Below are 22,671 nucleotides of genomic sequence, written 5' to 3' on the forward strand. Positions count from 1 at the left end.
CTGGAGGAAGAATTTGAGGCAGAACAAGAAAGATGGATATGATATCAATAAGTAGAGGTAAAGGTGTTACTGGCAGTGTTGCCTCTCAATTCTTGAGTTTGGCAAAGAAAGAATTCAGAGCCAAGAACTCTATAGCATTGTGGAATTTTATTTAGCATGTAAATCAAAGTATACTCCAAGAAAATTGAGTGGCTGCTCAGAGAGCTGCCTTAGCCTTTTGGAAAGTCACAGAGGCAGCAGAAGTGAGCCAGCTGGGCTGCGTGGGCTCAGGAAACAAGTTACAGAGGCAAAAGAAAGGCCTTTGAGACAGATTCACCGACCCGGCTAGCCCAGATCAAACTGCCGCTGCCCACTGCTCTCCTGGTTGCAAGCCTCATGGGAACCCTTAAGAGCTTTGGAGAGAGAAAGCAGATATACATGCCTGAAGAAAGAAGGTGTGTGTGTGTGTGTGTGTGTGTGTGTGTGTGCTCTTGAGAGCACATACTGGGTCCTTTGTCTTAGGTGTCTCTATATGTTTTCTAAAGCAGGAATTTTAAGGGAAGTCTTGCGGGAAGGATCTCAATAGAATATTCATCAGCTTTCCAGGTGTGTTCTTTAATATGCTGATCCATCAACATGAGCATACAGGGTCAGGATCGTGGTCTGTATTAATTGGTCCATGCTAGGTTAGGGGTCACTGGTCATTGCATCTGGTCCTGATGCCAATCATGACATTTCTTCATCTGGTTTTACTGCTTTTCTGGGCCTGGAGCTGAAACACAGTTGAGGCCTGTTTCTGTGGTCAACAAACCTGAGGCTTTGTTCGTAACATTATGCACATTATTCGATGCTGATCAGAAACTCACTGTCCTGAGGGCTTAATGCTTAAGGGAGTGGTCATGCCAGGGAGGACGCGGGAAAATCAGGCTGCTGGATGAGGCCAGTTTGAATCAGCTGTCTATTTCAGTTTACCCATTCTACCTGCCAAGGAATTTTTCTGGCTTCTCACTTGCCTCAAAGGAAAGGGAGGAGGACTTCTAAGCAAATAGAATAGGAAGAGGTATAAAGGTGAAACGAAGAATGTATTCAGGAACCTGAGGAGAACAGTTTAGCAGAATCTGGCAGTCTGAATAAGACAGACATCCAAGAAGGTAAAGTGGATGTGTACGTTAGGACCATATTGAAGAGAGTCTTTCATGCTGAGCGAAGAGATTTTTATTTAATTTAATAAGCAATGGAAACCCATTGAAGATATTAAGCAAAGGAATAACATGACCCAAACTGCCCTTCAACTAGAATAATCTCTTGCTATAAATAAGGATAGCATTGAAGAGAGAGAAGTTAGAGGTGAAGAAGCCAGGCAGGAGATTATTATAATCACCCAGGTGGGAAATATATTAGCAATGGAAATGATGAGTGCTGTTAGGAATGGAGAATCTGCATGGTTTGGCAAGGTTACTCTGCGAAAAGGTTGCTTGGAGCTACAAGTACCTAGGAAAAGGCCCCTTAGCAGCAGTATATTACTGCTTTCCTACTGCCTCCTTTGTTATTATGTGAGTTTGGAAAACAGGCAAGTTATTTTAAGATTTGTTTAGTTTACAAATTCCCTGTGGACACTGTATCTAATTAAGATTTCAGATTTACAGTTACAAGACAAATTTTTAGCCATAATTTATTTTGGCGTTTGAAACAACTTCCACATGTTTTTTCTTGATAGATATGGCAGTGTGGCGGCAAATTACTGTTTACCCCTTGTTCTCGTGTGGGACATATCTACCGTCTTGAGGGCTGGCAAGGGAATCCTCCGCCCATTAATGTTGGGTCTTCTCCAACTATGAAGGTGAGTCTTCTGGCTGAAAGCGGAGAAGGTGAGGGAACTAACATTTATGTACCACGTGCTGTGGTACTCAGAGTACATGGCGGAGTACAGGACAATCTCTTAAGCAATCAAACTGGTCCTCGCTTTTACCCTAGGCTAGACTTACTTATGAAATATCTTATTGTTCTTTGAAATTATTCATTATATCCCATTCATGAATGTTCTCCATAAAGACATCGTAAATAAATTCCAAAGGACTGACACTCTATAGGAAAGGAACATAGTGGAAATGAAAATACCAACTTCTATTAGTCACAAATGAGGAAAATACTATTTTATTTAATATATATATCAAAATGACAGCCATATCCCACAAGGCCTAATTTCACAGTAGCATGTGAAATTTTTAAAATTTTGCCGAGACCGGTTTGGCTCAATGGATAGAGCGTCGGCTTGGGGACTGAAGGGTCCCGGGTTCGATTCCGGTCAAGGGCATGTACCTTGGTTGTGGGCATATCTCCGGTGAGGGATGTGCAAGAGGCAGCTGATTGATGACTCTCTCTCATCGATGTTTCTAACTCTCTGTCTCTCCCTTCCTCTCTGTAAAAAATCAATAAAATATTTAAAAAAAATAAATAAAATAAAATAAAATTTAAATTAATTTTAAAAATTATGAGTTTTTCTAGTAAACAAAATAAAATTTTGAGTAGTGCTTATGAAAGATTAATATCTTTTGTCCCTCAGAGCAGGACAAACCAGGGAAGCTCCATACAGAGGCCAAATGTTCCATTGCTAGGATAACAGCCTCTGTTGAAAGTCTTGTTGAGCTGCTGTCATAAGTTCTAAGAGCCCGCTGATGGCTTTCATTTTCTGGAGTCCTTAACCAAGTCAAGAGCACTCTACAAATTAATTGTATCTTGTTCATAAGTGTCATGTTCGGCATATTATTAGAGAATGCCCCAAATATGCCAAACACTTTCTTTTCTCCAGTTTTAGCACCATACACGTCAACCACCAGGGTGCCTACCAATGGTTTTTGTGGATTTATCTAGCCCATTTGTTTTTCAGCTTCAGATATTTATAATTAATTGTCTTCTTAGAATTATCCTCTTAGATATTTCAAACTCAGCATAGTCAAACTATTTCTCAAAAATGATTCCTTTTCCTGGTGTTCTCTATTTGCCCATGAATAAAACTTGGGGGGCATGTTAGGGTTGTCCAACTCACTTGACCCTTTGCAACAGTTTGCTGATGCTGCCAGAGAAGACCAAGAGACTAGATTGAGTGTGTACTAAATCTGTCCCATGTATTCATGCCTACATGCAGCATTCCCTAAAACCTTAGAAGTTAGGTCTTTGTCAGTTATCACAATGCCAACTGATTTTTATTGTTCATTACTTACTTTTTCTTAAAGTGCACCAGTGGGGAAAATACCCAGGTAATTCTGGGTTATGGTAAAAATGGTCCTTCTATAGTTGTTGAGATGTGTTTTATTAAAGCTATTGTTTTTCATGATGGTTTCTGAAATGGGATTTTTTTCTTACAAAAATTTGTTTTTATTAAACAAAACTATTGTTTTTCATCATGTATGAAATGGTATGGAGATAATTCTGGGAGGAGCATCAGTGTCTGGCCAGCCTCTCATAAACCCCCTCTAGGTAGCAAATTCTTCTTCTAGAAGCAGGACAGAATATATTCTCTTAGAATAGATATCTCTTGCAGCTAAGAGTTTATGTCCATCACTTTTTAGTTAAACAAAAGTGATGATTTTATCCTTGGCAATTGACATATTAGAGTCATTAGCTCAGTTGCATTTTTGTTTAAATATTAGGTCTTATTGAAATAAGTGTGTTATATGTTGGTCCTATTTCAGGTGTCTAAGATAAGCTGTTTATGATATTACAAATATTTTTGTTAAAATGGTATTAATTTTTTCCTCCACAGAATTATGTTAGAGTTGTTGAGGTCTGGTGGGATGAATATAAAGACTACTTCTATGCCAGTCGTCCTGAATCCAAGGCGTTAGCATATGGGGATATCTCTGAGCTAAAAAAATTTCGAGAAGATCACAACTGCAAAAGTTTCAAATGGTTCATGGAAGAGATTGCTTATGATATCACCTCACACTACCCTTTGCCACCCAAAAACATTGAGTGGGGAGAAGTAAGTATCAGTGATATTCAGATATTAAAGTGCATTGTTTGGAGATGAGTTTGGGAGAACGCAGAGAGAGGTGAAATGTACGAGGGAGAAGAATCTTGAGGGAAAGTTTGGGTACATCTGTCCGGTCCCTCCCCCTCCTTCCCAGTTACAACCACCCTGAGCAGCTATGAGTCCTCTGCTCTCTGCACATATGGCTCCTCTAGTCCTGACCACTGTCCACTCTTGCCTGCCACTTCTCTACCCCTCAGTCTGACTCCCTTTCTTGGCTAATTCCAACTTATTATTACTGCTTTCAATGTAGGGTTGGGTAACTTTAGTTGCTTATTCATGTGAATTATCTGAGTCTTAGACTGTACTTAATAGTTACTATCGTTCTTTTTCTTCCGTGGTATTTTATCAAAATCTATAGGCCAATGCCCTTCCTGAGAATGAGCGCATTCTAATATTGAGTTAAAGACCCTCAATTATTTCAAAGATGACTACTATACTCTAAGCTATTCCAGGACTAACAATAAATACAGTAATAACCTGGCATTACACATACCCATATGTCCACTATGAACCGTAATCTTTAACATGAAACTCTTTTACGCTGATGTTAGGTCATAATAAAAACTAAATGGTTGCCTGCTATTGGTTCTTTGTTCCTTGTCTTTAGATCAGAGGCTTTGAATCTGCTTACTGCATCGATAGCATGGGAAGGACGAATGGAGGCTTTGTTGAACTAGGACCCTGCCACAGGATGGGAGGGAACCAGGTAAATCACCTCCTTTCTTATTTAAGTTGGTTCTGCAGTGAGAGCTGCCGGCTTGTTGATCTTGGGAATTCCTTTGGTTTTCAATTTGGTAATTTTCTTTGTTTGGTAAAGTAAGCCATTCTGTAAAAAACAAAACAAAAAACTGAGCTAAAACTTTTAGTTACATGAGGGTATAATAATAACAGCACTGCTTTTCAACATAAGCAATCGCAATCTAGAACTTAATATAAGACATTCTGTCCTATATATTAAAAGGCTCGTATGCAAATCGTATGCAAATAGACTGAACAGTGGGACAAACGGTTGCTATGATTGCACATTGACACCCGGAGGCAGACGCTCAATGCAGGGGCTGCCCCCTGGTGGCCAGTGTGCTCCCACAGGGGGAGTTGCCACTCAGCCAGGACCGGGGCTCACACCACGAGCGCAGCCGCAATGGCGGGAGCCTCTCCCCGCTCTGAGGCAGCACTAAGAACATCCGACTGACAGAGAGGCACCATCTCTAGTTAGAATGTATTCTTGTGTGAGTCTATAACTATGCAAGCCTTGCTCCCTAACAATTGGATTTGTAAATATTATCCAGAATTCCACATTTCTTCCCAATAAGCTGGAATGTTACAGCCAGTAATGTATATTCCCCTAATACATTTTCCTAATTCCTTATATAGTTTTCTTGCCTCCAATTTAGATTGTAAGACAACAGATCTGTTTTCACTTGTATTTTCTCACATTGTTGGTACGTGATAAATATGTGTTAATGATCCTTCTGTATCTAAGAGGGTAAAGAACATAATCCTTCCAGTGTTAGTTCATTAACATCAAAATGAAAACAATTCTGGTCTTCGGATATACAGTTCTGAACATACAAAAATATTATAGAAAAATAAGGTAGCCATTGAGTTAGTTTTCGTGTATCAGCAGAGAGGGTGCCTGTGTTGTTTTCTTATTTCTTTTCTTTTTTTTTATTAGCTTTTCCGAATCAATGAAGCAAATCAACTCATGCAGTATGACCAGTGTTTGACAAAGGGGCCTGATGGATCAAAAATCATGATTACACACTGCAACCTGAATGAATATAAGGAATGGCAGTACTTCAAGGTATTCTGCACTTCAACTTCCCAAATAATAATTACATGCTATTTCATTTTAATAACACCTACCTTGTGGAATTTAAATGTATAAATCTTAAAACCTCAAATTGACTTGCATTTCCCTCTCATTTAATCATTTGTTTTCCTGAGTACTCATGACTCCATAATGAAACATCATTTTTATCCTCTGGTACAGTACTGTCGTGTAACGAGGTCATGAGATATCCACAAAGGCCCGCTAATGTTAGTAACCCGGGAAAATCAGTGTTCTGTGAGGGCAAATATATGTAACAAAAAATACTGTGTTTATATTTCATGTTGTCCAGAAGGTGGCGCTGGAGACGGACAAATAACACTTGAAAATCTAGGCCTTCACTACTTATCATTGTTTTATAGATACAATTGTTAGATAAATGTTGCCTGTTTCTTGCTTTAAAGGTCATATTTATTTGCTACTGTGGGAAGGAACAGTTTTCTATTTTAGCTCTTTAACTATTCGAGAGTTTTGTGCCAAGTTGAGGATTCCATCATGTTGATGGATTTATGTAGAATTTTTAAAGTATGCACTTGGCTAAAATAAATATATTGTAAAACAAAGTTCGGAAAGCTGCCCCAATCTGAAATAACTTGGCAACCTCAACTTTATTTACTCATTTAATATGTTATCATACCCTGACTGTCATGCAAGCATTTGTTTGCTATGTTGGTATGTATTATGACCTAGCTTAATATTTCCTGTCATCAATATTCATAGGTAATTACTGTAAAATGGTGAGTGTGTCAATTGCTGATTTTTTTATAACAAGTTAGGAAGAAGATCAGCATAAATTTTGAAGAACAGAGCATTTATTTCCACAAAGAAATTAATAATAGCAATAAGTGAGAACAATATTAGTAAAATAGTAAAAGAAGACTGAGAGATCAGAAATTACCATTGAGAAGTAATAGATAAAAAAATGGAATGTGCATATTTTATACGTTTTAAAGGGCACAGCACTAAATATACATTTGTGCATCAGATTTACTAAACATACAGGTGGGCAAAAGTAGGCTTATAGTTGTGAGTACATGAAAGAATTTATTCTTATATTATTATTATTTCTAATATTATTGTTGATTTTATTATTTCATATCCTTACTTATAATTTATCTTTTAGGTAATGGTGGCGGATAATTTAACTAATGACCAATGAAAGTGGATAGTTAAACCTACTTTTGCCTACCCCTGAATACTGGGGCCCAATGAGGTAGTGACTTCAAAAACTAAGCACATAATACTACAATAGCAGAAAAGGGGGGAGGAAGGTAGAAATTAAAATAAACACAATGCCATAAGACGGCAGAAGAGAGATTAATAGGAATTATTTCTGATGAGTTTCATAGAGGAAGTATCATTGTACCAGTATCACTGAAGTATAGAGAGACTTCTTGTGGAAAGTAAGTAAGACAAACAGGCGAGCAAAGGCATGGCATGAAGGTGTAGAGAGAAAAATGCTAGGAATCATGTTTAGAATTGCCCTCCCTATGACAGAACATTGAACTTCGCTTTGTAAGTTTAGGAGAGTAGTTGGCATTATTTGAGGAATGCAGTGATAGGAAACAATGGATACTTTTAGGAAAATAATTACGGAAACATTGTGAAATATGAATTGAAAAGCTTTGTTAGAAGTTCTCAAATGTATCTGTCTCTGGATTCCCTTTACACTCTTAAAAATTATTGAGGCTCTTCTCCGACAGATTATGTTTATGTAAATTATAGCTAACAAAATATCCAAAATTGGAAATTAATCCAATAAATTTTACAGGTATTTATGTATTCACTTATAATTAATATAAAACTAATACTAGCCCTATTGTATATTAATATAAATAATACTTTTAATGAATAATAATTTTTTAAGTGAAAAAAACATTATTTTATAGTTTTGCAAATCCCTTTAATATCTGGCTTACTAGAAGGCAGCTAAATTCTCATACTACTTCTACATTCCATTTGAATTATATTTTGAGGAAAATCCAGCCTCGCATAAACATGCAGTTGGAAAAGAGGAATAATTTAATAGCACTTTCAGATAACTTGGCTATTCTTTGATGCTACTACACAAGACTATAAGTGATCGTTTCTTGTTATTGGTCATGTAAAATCTGAAACCATACAAGTGAACACTGTTCTATGTTAAAATCCATTGGTCTTTGAGTGGATTTTTTACCCATGTCAGCTTTTGTAACATCATGCATTGCTCATTTAGAAAATCATGGTTCACTAAGTTATAATCTTGCAAATGGTGACAAATTTCATTGTGCAATGTCAAAAATACACATATTAGGAAGCTATCATGTTCACGGTGGTGGTTGCCAGTTTTAAAAAATTCTTAATTTTTGCTTGAAAACTCAACTTATATCAATGGCAACAAATACTGTCAGATTTATGGATTTATTTTTTGTGATTGTTGTTTTTCTTCTTGAAGGAAAAGGCTCACTTCCTTTTCATGAAAATGTCTACAAAGTTTGAATAATTGTAGTTTGTCTGTGAGTTGACCTTTCTAGTCAAAATGACAAATCATGGCCCTAACTGGTTTGGCTCAGTGGATAGAGTGGCCTGCGGACTGAGAGGTCCCAGGTTCGGTTCCAATCAAGGGCATATACCTTGCTTGCTGGAATATCCGCAGTAGAGGGTGTATGGGAGCTCATCACTGTTTGTCTTTCATTGATGTTTCTAACTCTCTATCCTTCTCCCTTCCTCTCTGTAAAAAATCAATAAAATCTTATCTAATAAAAGAGAAACATGCAAATTGTACCTTCTATACGCCCACAAGCCAATCAGGGCAAGTATGCAAATTAATCCAAGATGGTGGTTAATTTGCGTATTTGGCTTACAGCAAAGACTGAAGACAGTGTAGAAAGAAGCCAAGTGCTGCAGAAGGTAGCGAAGCTGCAGAGAAGCAAGCAAGTGGGACAAAGGAGAAGGGAGGGATGCAGGTGGGGCAGCGGAGATGACAGCAAGGAAGCCCTATTGCAGGAATCTTCCTGCAACAGGCCTCTAGTATACTTTAGAAAATAAAAAATAAATAAATAAAAAATGACAAATCATGAAAAAAGCAGCTAGTTGAACACTCAAGTCAAACAGTTGCATATGTACTTTCCTCAAGATAACTGTGGTAATCACTATACAGAAGTGCCATGCATATTTTCCATTTCATCTTATAGAATCTTTTAAAAATTATACCCAAGGCTCAAGATTTAGTAAAACTAGTAAGTTTTACTGCTTCATCAAGGACATTCTTAAGTGAAACTGGCATTTCCTTTTTTAACTATTAGAATGTGACTATTAGCAGTTTTGTGACACTGCTTAATTTATGCTGAAGCACCAGCACTTTTACCCACCATTGCTTTTGCACTGTCAGATAAATGTCAATACGAGGAAAAAAGGCAAATGGGGTCTTTGTATTATTATGAAAATAGTTTTGACCTTACAGATACCATCTTAGATAGTCTGAGGACCACCCTGTAAGAAACCCTGAACTATGTGAAGAAACCTACAACAGATGAGGGCTAAACTAAGACATTGCAATGGAGATAGGAAAGGGTACATGCCAGTGAGATTGCAAATATCATACCTTGTGACTGCTCAAAGGAGGGAGAGAAAGAGGAAGTGAGGAAGGGAAGGAAGGTACAACATGAATGCCTCTATCATGAGGATTGTAAAGCTGATATTGTCCTTAGAATAGGAACTAGAAAAATAGATTTGGAGGGGGAGATAACGAATTTAGGTTTGTGTGCACTGAACTTGCGGTACCAGCAGTACATTATAAGTCTTTATATAAACAATAAAAGTACTTAGAAGACTGACTATTAGAAAAATTTGAAGTCTGATATATGGTTGGTTGGTTGAAGCCTGTCCATCTTGCTTGAATTATCTATTTTTTTTTCTCCAAAACATTTTTTTCAAGTACAGTTGACATTCAATATTATATTAGTTTTAGGTGAATAGCATAATGGTTAATCCCAATAAGTCTAGTACCCAGCTGACACCAAACATAGTTATTACAGTATTATATTTCCTATGCTATACTTTATATCCTTGTGACTATTTTGTAATGGAACAGAATAGAGAACCCAGAAATGTATCTATGCCTATTTGGTTAATTAATCTATGACAGAGGAGACAAGAATATACAATAGGGTAAAGACAGTCTCTTCAATAAACAGTGATGGAAAAACTGCATAGATACATGCAAAAAATGAAACTAGATCACTCTTCTACACCATATATTAAGAATAAACTCAACTTGGATTAAAAGGTTAAAATATAAGACTCAAAACCATAAAACTCCTAGAAGAAAGCATAGGAACTAAACTCTCTGACATGCTCTTCTGAATGTTTTTTTGGATATGTCTCCTCCAGCAAGGGAAACAAAAGAAAAAATAAACAAATGGGACTACATCAAACTAAAAGGTTTTTGCACAGCAAAGGAAACCATCAACAAAACGTCAAGACAGCCTACTTACTGATTTGAATTTACTTCCATATGAAAGCCAAATAAGGACTTCTTCTAATGTCAGTAATATCAAAAAAGTACAAATTTAAAACTCTTTTTTCTGTGTTTTCCAGAACCTGCACAGGTTTACTCACATTCCTTCTGGCAAGTGCTTAGACCGCTCGGATGTCCTCCATCAAGTGTTCCTCTCCAATTGTGACTCCAGTAAAATGACTCAGAAGTGGGAAATGAATAACATCCATAGTGTTTAAAAAGAATAAAAGAAACCAATAACCTACCTACTGACACACAAATTTTCACAGGACTGAAAACCGCCTGAAACCTGCTGCAACTATTAATAACTCTGTACAGCTCCAAACCCAGCACCTCCTGATCGGTTTGAAGGACATTGATAAACTGTGATTTTACAATAACATTGTCATCTGCAGTTACTGTTTACAAAACTGCTTTTACCTTAAACTTTATAGATGTTTACATCTTTTTGTTTTGTTTTGTTTTAAGATGATGTTGGTAATTTGTGCATTTATATCTGTTCAGAACAGAGCTAAAAGCACCGTTGTCTTCTTTGGGATTACACTCAGGGGTCTGACAGGCAGTTTGATTTTTTATTTTTTTTTTAACACACTTGAAAAAGGTTGAAGTAACCAGACTTTCATATATAACTTGGTAATTATCAACCTGTTGTGTCTTTATTTAATTTTACATCTTTTTGAAGCACTGCCACAGGTTATTAGCCAAGGTGGCCTTCCTTCACAGTCATGCTGCTTTTTTGAAAGGTGAATTTCAACACATTTAGTGCCTCTTTCATTTTCTCAGTATATATTTCAAGAGCTTTCAGAGATATATAGGATGGTAATGACGGAATGGTCACCAGTAAATACTTTTACTACCAAGAAATGAATTTATGTGCTACCATTTGCTCTGAGATCGAATGTTGTATGGCTTGAAAGAAATAACAACATGAAATCCCAAAGAATTCTCATAGGAATTGAAGATTGTGTGGCATTAAGTTCCCTACTTGCTGGCATTCCCACTGCCCCCTGTTAATACCAACTCCTAAACAGCAGAAGGGCCTGCCAACTAGAGAAAATTTGACCATTGACTTCTGGAATTTACTTTCCCCCAATACCTGTCATTTTAGAAAACTATAATTCTCAGTTTCAAATCTTAAAATGGGGTGGGGGGAGGTAACAAAAACAACAAAACACTGCTGTAAACAAACATCAAAGGTTCATTCTAAAGAAAGAATTTTCAAGACCTTGTTAAATTAAGCCTTACAAAGCTCCTGTGCATTATAACCTAAGCTGTGCAACCTTTCAAGCCAAGAGTGAATGGATGTTTTATTTATATCTCCATCCAAATGAAATTCCCTGCACATTTTTTAAAAATTTTTAAAGGCTATTTAAAAATACAGTTCATTAACAAATATAAACTCCTTTCTGTTAGATTAAGTGTTAGTTCCCTAATCTTTATTTTTTTATTTTCCCCCTTAATCTTTATTAATTTTTTTAGGAAATATATTTCTATTAGTATTTTTCCAGTAAAAAGAAGACTTGTTTGGATTTAAACATTTACTAAGACAGTATAGGAAAACCAAATACTGGAGATGATTGGTTAGGTTTTTATTTCTAACAAAATACTTTTCTTACTCAAAATATTAAAATGCTATATTAATAAGCCTCACCAGCATGACTCAGTGGTTGAGCATTGACCTCTGAAGCAGGATGTCCCAGTTCCATTCCTGGTCAGGGCACAAGGTTGCAGGCTTGATCCCCAGTAGTGGGTGGGCAGGAGACAGCCAATTAATGATTCTCATCATTGATGTTTCTCTCTGAAATCAGTAAAAAATATTTTTTAAAAAATAATGAAATGCTATGTTAAGTGGTGGGCAAATAACATGGGTAGGGAAATGGCAAATAAATTAAGCATTTTTGATCCTGTAATCATGATATCATTACAATGAAAGTAACTCACAAATTACTGCCAGAGGGAAATATTTTTAATTAAAGCTCAAAAAAGAAAAGGAAAAAAAAAAAAAAAAAGCCTACATTTTTTTAAAAGAAAAGTCTACAAATCTGTTTCTTCCAAGGCTAATCCTTAAATTTGGACAGTGAGTTAAACATCCTAAACAGAATTTTATTTATAATTTTGAACTATTTGTATTTTGCTACTGATCTATAATCAACCATTTAACTTTCATTCATCTCTAGAAATGTTTAAAAAGGAGTAAATTTATATGCTTAAATAATTGCAAAATAAATCAACTATAAGAAAGAGAATTGGTACTTTAATTACTTGTATGTTTGCAAATAGGTTCCATTTTTCTTGTCGAATAAATTATAACCTTAACTATGCATAGGCCTAAGAAAGGTGGCACATTATCTGTGCATGTAAATTTTAAATAGATATTTTGTGCAATTCGTTAAGATAACCTATGAAAATGATCCTCTATATTGAAATCAGAAACCTTACCAAACACACACACACACAAAAAAAAACACATCAGAAGCTGCTGCCATAATGACTATTTTCTACTGTAGACTGCTTTGGAAATAATTCCCATATCCTTGCTTTGTAAGTTGATAATATCACTATGCATTTCTACACATTTTATAAATTTGATTTGTGCAGATTTTGATACACTGTATGTTTCTGTAGAAATTGTATAAATATTCAGAATTTTATTAGGGATAAATTTGAGAAGTTTATGTATATCTTAATTCTGGGTTGCTTGTTTTTTTAGATGAGAAAAAATAAAATACTGTATTTTAATTCATGGGTTTTTTGTTGTTGTTCTTCAGTAGTTCTAATCGTTTCTAAATCTATTCACCGCACATTTGAAGTAATAACTGGATTGTTCATAAGATAAACAAGTAGAATAGCTAAAGTATCATAAGCCATACGTATATATTGAGTTTGTTCTTGAGTTTGTGGTTAAGTTAGGGTGTGCTTAGGATACTCAGACCTTATCTACCAGTATGTGTAGAAAGGAAACAAAGGTTTATTTTTTGCCTCTGATTACCTATGTGTAGCATTTTTTTTTAAAGTCCCATATCCAATTATAAAAAAAAAAAACAACCCAGCAACATGCATCTTTTTTGACAGTATATTCTACAATATAATTGCCTATTTAAAGCAAAAATGTCTTTTAAGTCAAAATTCTCTACAACTGACTGAGTAGAAAGAAGGGAAGCCTACGAAAATGAAGTTAGACATAGGCCATAGGACCTTGTGGCACATCACATGGCATCTCAAGAAGATTGGCTACTAACATCCAAGTAAGTGGCCCTGTTGATTTGGGAAACTTGCTCAAAACTGACTTGGCTATTGTGTCTTCCAATTCTCAGCTCCTATGCCTAAAAAATATGAAAAACTGTTAGCTCCAGACTGGAGTAAATGTGGGCTCACATATTTCTTAAGATAGTGCCTCACAGGGATTTTGAAATAAATTTCATTTCTGGACAGAATGTAATTGGGGGGGGGGGGGGGGGAAATCCACTTACAATTCAATAGAAAATATGACAAGTACCTGACCTGAGCCAGATACCCAGCAGGCCAATAGTTTGTGCATATAAAACTTAATCCATTTAAAAACACTTTTAGAAAAAAAAAATTTAAAAATAAATAAATAAAAACACTTTTAGAAAGTATTGAGCATTATAAAAATGCATGTTATTCATTAGAATCAATCTGTTGCAAGAAAATGGACTAAAGTCAGAATGATTTGAGGGGATTGCTATCCCTAGAGATTAAAAGGAGGGACTATTTCTAAATTCAATAATTGCTTTGCGGTTTTCATTTTAAAAATTTTAAAATGCCCATAATTAAGGTTGCTGGATGTCTCTTTTCTAAGTGAATCAGGCCTGGTAACCACATTTGAACAGAGGTAGGATAAAGGGTTCTGCAATTTTCATAATGGAATGGTGTTTCAATTTGGTCATCTGAATAGTAGTATAGTATATGGACTTTATTGTAATCCCTACTCCCCTACAAATTACTAGTGTGATCTTGGATAAATTATTTAATCTCTATGCCTCAGTTTTCCCTTTTTAAGTGCTTATTTCATAAGATTGTTATTAGAATTTAATAAGTTAATATACATAAAGTACTTAGAATAATTCTTACATATATTCAGGGTAATATAAATGTTAGCTATTATTACCTCATTTCAAAGTTTTAAAATCTGTCAATATCAGATTTAAGACAGCTACACTGTATACCTTTTATAAGGCTGTGTGTGTGTGTGTGTACCTGTTCTTCGTATATGAGATATTATTATCCCTACTTTACAAGTGAAGAAATGAAGTTTAAAGTTAAGCTTCCTCTTAAACCAGGAGTGACCTAGTGTTCAATAAGGGAATAAACTGTTTAGATCACAATTCATATAGCATGTGTAGGATGTAATCTTCAGTGGTCCAATTTAACCCTTGGATAAAATTACTAGTAACTGCATCTTAAAGAACATATTCTTTAAATTATGAAATTTGTCCCTGGCTTTTGATATGAGCAAGTAAACTCTAGCTGTATTAACAAATAAATGCACAAAGCAAAACTAAAACTTTCAGTAAAATATAGAGATCAACAGCAGTCCATGTCTGACCATACATAGTAATGAATATTGGACATATACTCCTGTCCTAAACAACTATAAGACTGGACAAAATATATGGGGCAACTGTTCTCAGGGGTTATATAAGAGGCAAAGCCAACTGAGATACTTGAGACAGGAAGCACAGCAGGTGAATCCCAGGTTCACCATGTCTGTCTACCAAACATGGTACAGGAACATGGAGCTCAAACAGCGGTCATACAACTAAGGAGGCAAATTGTGAGTTTGGGGCCACAAAGACAGCTGGAATTTACAGGAGAGGTTACTGGAGAGGAGTGAACTTGACCACCAGGAGACCTGCACAGAAGTTTGTATAGCACTGCCATTTACAATAGCAAAAGCCCTAGGAACACCAGGGGAATGGACAAATTGTGATATAATCATACAATGGAATGTTACAAAGCAATGTACATGAATGAACTAGTCATCCTATATGATAAAACCTTAATATGCAAATCGACTGAATGGCAGAATGACCAGCAGTATGAACAGTTGCTATGATGTGCACTGACCACCAGGGGGCAGACGCTCAATGCAGGAGCTGCCCCCTGCTGGTCAGTGCACTCCCTCTTAGGAGCACTGCTCAGCCAGAAGCAAGGCTCAAAGCTGGCAAGCACAGCAATGGTGGCAGGAGCTTCTCCTGCCTCTGTTGCAGGCAGGCAGTAAGGTGCGAGGGATCCTGAACTGTGAGAGCTCTGGACTGCGAGAGGGATGTCTTACTGCCAGCTTAGGCCCGATACCCAAGGTGATTATGTTGGCAGGCGGACATACCCTGAGGGGTCCTGGACTGCAAGAGGGCACAGGCCTGGCTGAGAGACCCCCCCCCCCCAAGTGCACGAATTTCATGCACCAGGCCTCTAGTATATTAGTAAGTCATTAAGATACTGTTGAGGGACAAAGACAATTCCCAAAAGACTATTCAACACACACTTTTTGTAAAACCAAAAGCAACTAAAATTAAACATCCAGTCACACATTTATATGTGGTACAGAGGTTAAATAAACTTGTCCAAGCTTACAAATTTAGTATTGGAGCCAAAGTCATAACTCTAATGTTCTATGTCCTCAGAACCCTGTGGGATAAATTTCTATCAGTGTTTTCCATGTTAACTGCAGTTTTCCTCTCCACCTTGATTGTCAAGAATCTTAGAACTAAATCTAATATTCTTATCATAAAACTATATTAACCCATAAATATTGGTATGTATGTTTAAACTAATATTTATTGGCCATTTACTTTTTCTGGCCAACAGGACAAGTGTTTTAAATGCAATGCCTTATTTAATACTAATAAATAATAAATAAATAAATAAATAAATAAATAAAATTCTCATTTTATAGATGGGGACACTGAAAGGTTACATGACTTGTCTGATGTTACTGAACCAAAAAGAAACACAGCCCAACTCTGACCTAATTCCAGGTATAAGCTTTATTACTTTACTCTTAATTTCTTTCATAACCTTGTTTTTCCTTTTGTACATGTGTATTTTTTTTTTCTTTGTATAAGCAATCCCATCTTTTTTTTTTCTCTCCTTTTTTTCATTTTTTTTATTTTATGTGCCTCAGGCATGCAACAGCTCTGGCTACCGACAGAGGCATCAAGTTAGGATGAACTAACGACTGTATATCTACTTTTCCCCTGATTGATATAAGAGCAACACCACTAATGAGGTGTCTCCTTGCCCAATGCCAGGGGTAGCGATCCCATCTTGATTAGAAAAAAACGTGGAGAATCAAAAAATAGCACATAAATTTGAATGAATTAATATTTGACTATCTCTTACCAGCTGCCCTAGGACATTCTCCTAGTTGACCACCATGTCTCCCTGAAGGAGACTGGTCCAACTAATATAAAGCTCTTTTCCAGTTCTGAAATTTGATGCTACATATTGCTTGGAAATTCTTTTTCCTCTTAATGTGGCAACCTAATTGTGCTCCTGAGCCACTATTTTTTTTAACTAATGTCAGAGAGGAAGGGAGAGGGAGAGAAAGATAAAAAAAGCAATGATGAGAATTGGCTGCTTCCTGAACTCTCCCACTGGGGATCAGGCCCCAAGCTGGGCATGTGCTGGACCTGGAATTGAACCTCGGCCTTTTGATTTATAGGTTATGCCCAACTGCTGAACCATGCTGAATGGGCCTGAGCCACTATGCTGTAGTAGATGTAAGTCCCAGGATGAGACTCACTAAAAGAGAAGTCTGCACTGTAAATCCTCAAGAAAAAAGGCCGAGGAGCACAAGGTAATTCCATTACAACCTCATAAACAAGGTCTATGTTTATGTTTACTACAGGATAAGAAGATAGATGAGTTTCCATTGAGAGCAGGAGAGTTTCTTAGACAACTATAAAAATAACTAGTGGCACGGTGCATGAAATTTATGCACATTAAAAGGGAATTAATTAGAGGAAATGTTTTAATATTGCTATTTGCCCTTTATAATAGAAATGTCAGAGATGAAATTAGTAAAATGCATATGAAAGTCTCCCTCCTGTCAGTCAGAGTCTGGGGCATGCCACGGGACCTAGAGTCAAGTCCCCACTCACCACCCACACGAGCTTCAAAAATGCAGGAGACCCAGACCTGGCCGGCCCCACCCTCGTCAATCCCCTCTGGGCAGGGGGGTGCAACCTCAGGTCCCCCATCAAGCCCTGCCAAGTGGGGGGCATAGCCTGAGGTCCCCTGTCAAGCCCCACGAGGCAGGGGACATGGCCTGAGGTTCCTCACCCCAGCCAGGTGCCATGCAGCCTCAGGTCCCTACTGTTTGGTTGTGGTGTTGCGGTGTCCCAGTTAATTTGCCTATTCCTCTATTATTTAGATAGATGTTTAGCTAAAAGGCATACATAAACTTTTCTCAACAACCCTATTTCAAGTAAATATTAATAATCTTATATTCACCTATACTATTCAATTTATAAAAGGGACAAATTGGTGAACCTTGGGCAGAATTTTACCTGTAGACATGTTTTCTTTGGACATTTGAATTCATTGCTAATATTTATAATTCAGATTTCACAGAACTAGGACAAATACTCCAAAAATTTATACGGAACCATAAAAGACCCCCAAAAGCTGTAGAAATCTTGAGAAAGAAGAATGTAGTTGGAAGGATCACAATACTAGATAACAAACTATACTACAAAGCCATTATAACCAAAACAGCCTGCTACTGGTACAAGAACAGGTATATACACTAATGGATTAAAACAGAGATGCCAGATACTAAATCCACACTATTACTGTCAATTAATATTTGACAAAGGAGTTAAGAATATACAATAAAGATAGTCTCTTCAACAAATGGTGCTGGGAAAACTGGACAGACACATGCAAAAAAAAAAAAAAAAATGAAACTAGACCACCAACTTACACCATACACAAGAATAATAAACTCAAGATGGATAAAAATTTAAATGTAAGGCATGAAACCATAAAAACCTTAGAAAACATAGGCAATGACATATCAGACGTCTCACGTAGCAGAATTTTTGCTCTACATCTCCTAGGGCAAAGGAAATCAAGCAGTAAGTAAATGGGATCCCATAAAAATAAAAAGTTTCTGCAGAGCAAAAGAACCCACCATCAAAATGAAAAGGAAACCCACTGTAAGGGAGAAAACATTTGCCAATAATATATCTGATAAGGGGTTAATCTCCAAAATATATAAAGTACTCTTACAACTAAAAAAAAGGAAGACAATCCAATTAAAAATTGGGCAGAACACTTGAATAGACATTTCTCTGAAAAGGACTTATTAAAAAAGCCAAGAGACATATAAAAAAAATATTCAAAGTCACTAGTTATCAGAGGAATGCAAATTACAAACACAATAAGATATCACCTCACACCTGCTAGAATGGCTAAATGGCTATCATAAAAAAAATCAGCAAGTGCTTGCAAGGATGCAGAGGAAAAGAGAACACTAGTCCACTGCTGTTGGGAATGCAGACTGGTACAGCCACAATGGAAAATAGTATGGAGTTTCCTCAAAAAATTAAAAATGGAACTTCATTTGAACTAGCAACCCCACTTCTGGGAATATATCCTTAACTCCCCCAAAACACCAAGCAGAAAAAAATCTATGAACCCCTATGTTCATAGCAAAACAATTTACAATAGCTAAGATCTGGACACAGCCCAAGTGCCCATCAGTAGATGAGTAGATAAAAAAAGCTGTGGGACATTTACATAATGGAATAGTATGCAGTTATAAAAAAGATGGCTCTCTTACACTTTGAGAGAGCATGAACGGACTCATAGACAATGCTAAGTGAAATAAGCCAATCTGAGAAAGACAAATATCACTTATTTGTGGAATCTAATGAACAAAATGAATTGACCAACAAAATAAGACCTACAGCATGGAGGCATGGAACAGATTGACATACTTTGATGTGGGTTTGGAGGGACAAGAAAAGATAAATCAAAAAACTTCTATACTTACTAGTGGCCCAGTGCATGAAATTCATTGACGAGGGGAGGGGTGGAGTGGGGTGTCCCTCAGCCCAGACCACACTCTCTCCAATCTAGAACCCAAGAGATGTCTGACTGCCGACAGACATCCCTCTCACAATCCGGGACTGTTGGCTCCTAACCACTCGCCTGCCTGCCTACCTGCCTGATTGCCCCTAACTGCTTCTGCCTGCCAGCCTGATTGCCTAACTACTCCCCTGCCGGCCCAATTAATGCCTAACTGCTCCCCTGCTGGCCTGGTCACCCCTAACTTCCCTCTCCTGCTACAACCCACCTTCTCAGGACCAGCTTCCTCCACACTGTGCGGAGCCATGGGACCCCCAGGACTCACAGCACAGAGTGACCGCCTCCACCATACGCACTGCCATCTTGTGACATCACGTGAGAACCACCTAGGCTTTTATTAGTATAGATACGCATAGCCCATGCACACGGGCAATAAAGTGGTAAAACCTGGTGGGGGTGGGGGCTTAAAGCCTGGGAGGAGGGGAGTAAGATGGGGTAGGGGAATGGGATATATCTGTAATACTACCAACAGTAAAAAAAAAAAAAAAAAAAAAATTTAATGGAGTGCAATTTAAAACATGAATTATTTCTGGAAATTTCCATTTAATTTTTTTGACCAAAGGTAAAACCAGGTAAGAGGGGATCCCATTATACAAAAATTAACTGTCTTCATAGAGCTTACTTTCTTGTTCCTCACTTCACCTCTTCCCTAGTCTCTAATAGGAATCTCATGAGAACTAGTCCACAAATGGTTGATTTCCAAAGATGTGTTTTATTTTAAAGGGACTGAATGTTATATAGTGGCAAAACAGCTCCTTTAACTTTCTTCTTGCTATTCCCCAAGAAATAAAATCATTGCTGCTTTGTAAAAAACACTTTCAGTGGCATATATATAGTAATAGAAAGCCAGGTTTAAGATAATGTTCTATTCATACTATCCTAAGACAAAGCAAAACACAACACAAAAGGCACACTGTCATCTGAGCAAGTTTGCAAGTGACTGCTTTGATATGTAAAGTTCTTAGGATCTTCTAACCCAGCACCCTGTTTCTATAGATTAAAAGATCAGAAGCAGTAGCTAACTAGAAATGAATTTGACCCCTACCTTGATCCTTGCACCAAAATTAATTCATAAAGGATCAAATATTGAATCAAAAAATTTTTAAAAGAAAACAAAGACACATTTTTAAAATATTTGAATGGGGAAGGCCTCCCAAGGCCACTAAATAAATTTGCCTACATAAAAATAAATCTTTCCATGATAAAAGCATCTAAGACAAAGACAAATAACAAAGACAAAAATATTTACAATGCATGTCACAAAGGGTCATTTTCCTTAATTCCCACAAATGATCAATTAAAGACCAATGAGACAGAAAACCACAGGAAACACAAATGGCTCTTAAAACAATTATAAGCTAAATTCCTAATAGGAACCATTTTTAACGTGTCAGTAGCAAAGATTAAATTTGAGAACTATTACATTGCTGAGATGAGGAAATGGGTAAGCTATTATTCATTGTTGTGGAATATATATTAGTACAACTTCTGAGAGAAATTTTGGCAGGCTTCAATAAGGTAAAAGCAGAAGAGCAGTTTCTAGCATAAACCAAGTACAGATTTTAGCTGTCAGAATTAGAAAATTTTAAAATGTACGCACTTTAATCACTTCTCAGCTTTTTGGCTAAGATCAAATGTAAAATGTATGAACTTTTATTTTTATCGAGTTTAAAATATATTTTTATTGATTTCAGAGTGGAAGGAAGAGGGAGAGAAACATCCATGATGAGAGAGAATCACCAATCAGCTGCCTCCCAAGTCCCCCACTGAGGATGGAGCCCACAGCCCAAGCATGTGCTGTTGACCTGAATCAAACCCGAGACCCTTCAGTTTGGAGGCTGATGCTCTATCCACTGAGTCAAACCGGCCAGGGCAAAATGTACAAACTTTTAAGTATTTTTATAGGATTGTTTAAAATCACCTACAATGATATTCACAACATTAACCTTAAAACAAAAAACAAAACAAAAAAAACGCAAAAACCCAACTTTAGGGAACTGGTTAAACTATATCCAATGGGATACTATGCAAATAGCTATTTAAATGAATGTGAAAGAACAATCTCTACCATGATGAGAATAAGGTGCATAACATGTACAGTAAGCTTCGATTTATGGAATATTAAAATATAGACCTATTATGTTAAAGGGTGTATTATTGCATTAATGGGATTGCCCCCTGGGAAAATCATGTAGCTGGGAATCAAGGTCATAAACTATCCAACACATAGCCCTTTCACATTTTATACATTATCTATTCTATAAAAGGGAAAAAAGGGTCTTCATAATATACCTCCAAGTACACACTGGTCTGGGATAGAACCTCATTCATTACCATTTTCAGTACTTTCCAATATAACTATTCCTCTAAGTCACCTAGTCTTGGAAACTTACTGATCTAATCTTTAGAGGGATTTGAAATTTTGATCCATCCTTACAAAATACAAAACATGTATTTTGAAACCCTGAGTGTATTTTGGAGCACCTCTTGATCAAGTCATTCTTAACTTGGAAACATATTTTATATAGAGAACAGAAGGAAAGCAGGCCAAAAGCTCCTCAAAAAGTAACAACAAAAAAAGGTAACAAGGAACCTGGTAAGTCTGACTCATTAACCTATAGTTTAGAAATCATTTACTGTAGCTCAATTTTAAAACTCCTAAACATTTCTTCTATGTATTAGTGGTTTTTTTAAAAAAAATACTTTATAACATTCTCATTTAATCATTAAAACACTGAAGAAGGTATTAATCCCAAATTACAAATGGGAGAAGCAAACTCAGAGGTAAGTTCATGCAGCTAATATTTGGTAGAACTGGGGAACTGGGATCCAGACCTAGGGATGTCTCTAAAACATACAATATTAGCCATTTTTTAGTATTAAATCACCTGAGAAAAAATTTAAAATATAAAATCAGATTTCATTCTATCACCAAAATCCATATTTAAATCTGACCATTATGATTACTATTGGGCAATTATAAAGAGGTTTAGTTCTACTTGAGTCCATTTGCTCTGATCACTATACTAATGCCTTACTTCTAACTAAAACTTTAGTATTTTATAAAATACTTACCAAATAGTAATTCCACATATAGCATGACAACCAAAGCTCCCATGGTTGGATATGAATTTTGGCTTTGTTTGAAAACTTGATAGGAAGCCAAGATTGTCAGGCTTAATTATAAAATTAACATTATTTAGCCCACAGATG

General features: G+C 36.5%; 1 protein-coding gene and 1 pseudogene across 3 annotated transcripts in view; one reads left to right on the forward strand and one right to left on the reverse strand.

Annotated features, from left to right (window-relative positions):
* GALNT7 (polypeptide N-acetylgalactosaminyltransferase 7) overlaps positions 1–11,699 on the forward strand; it is a 120,457-nt gene extending 108,758 nt beyond the window's left edge. For all 3 annotated transcript variants that reach the window (XM_036423777.2, XM_036423779.2, XM_036423778.2), the window contains 5 exons: positions 1,697–1,819; positions 3,743–3,961; positions 4,620–4,718; positions 5,688–5,816; positions 10,422–11,699. In XM_036423777.2, the coding sequence (XP_036279670.1) occupies positions 1,697–1,819; positions 3,743–3,961; positions 4,620–4,718; positions 5,688–5,816; positions 10,422–10,559 (708 nt within the window). In that variant the 3' untranslated portion in view covers positions 10,560–11,699. The remainder of the gene's footprint in view (positions 1–1,696; positions 1,820–3,742; positions 3,962–4,619; positions 4,719–5,687; positions 5,817–10,421) is intronic.
* Positions 11,700–16,473: 4,774 nt separating this feature from the next.
* LOC118711970 lies at positions 16,474–16,618 on the reverse strand (annotated as a pseudogene).
* Between the last annotated feature and the right edge of the window lie 6,053 nt (positions 16,619–22,671).

This window comes from Pipistrellus kuhlii, unplaced genomic scaffold (assembly GCF_014108245.1).
Source record: "Pipistrellus kuhlii isolate mPipKuh1 unplaced genomic scaffold, mPipKuh1.p scaffold_m20_p_8, whole genome shotgun sequence".
Taxonomy (NCBI): domain Eukaryota; kingdom Metazoa; phylum Chordata; class Mammalia; order Chiroptera; family Vespertilionidae; genus Pipistrellus; species Pipistrellus kuhlii.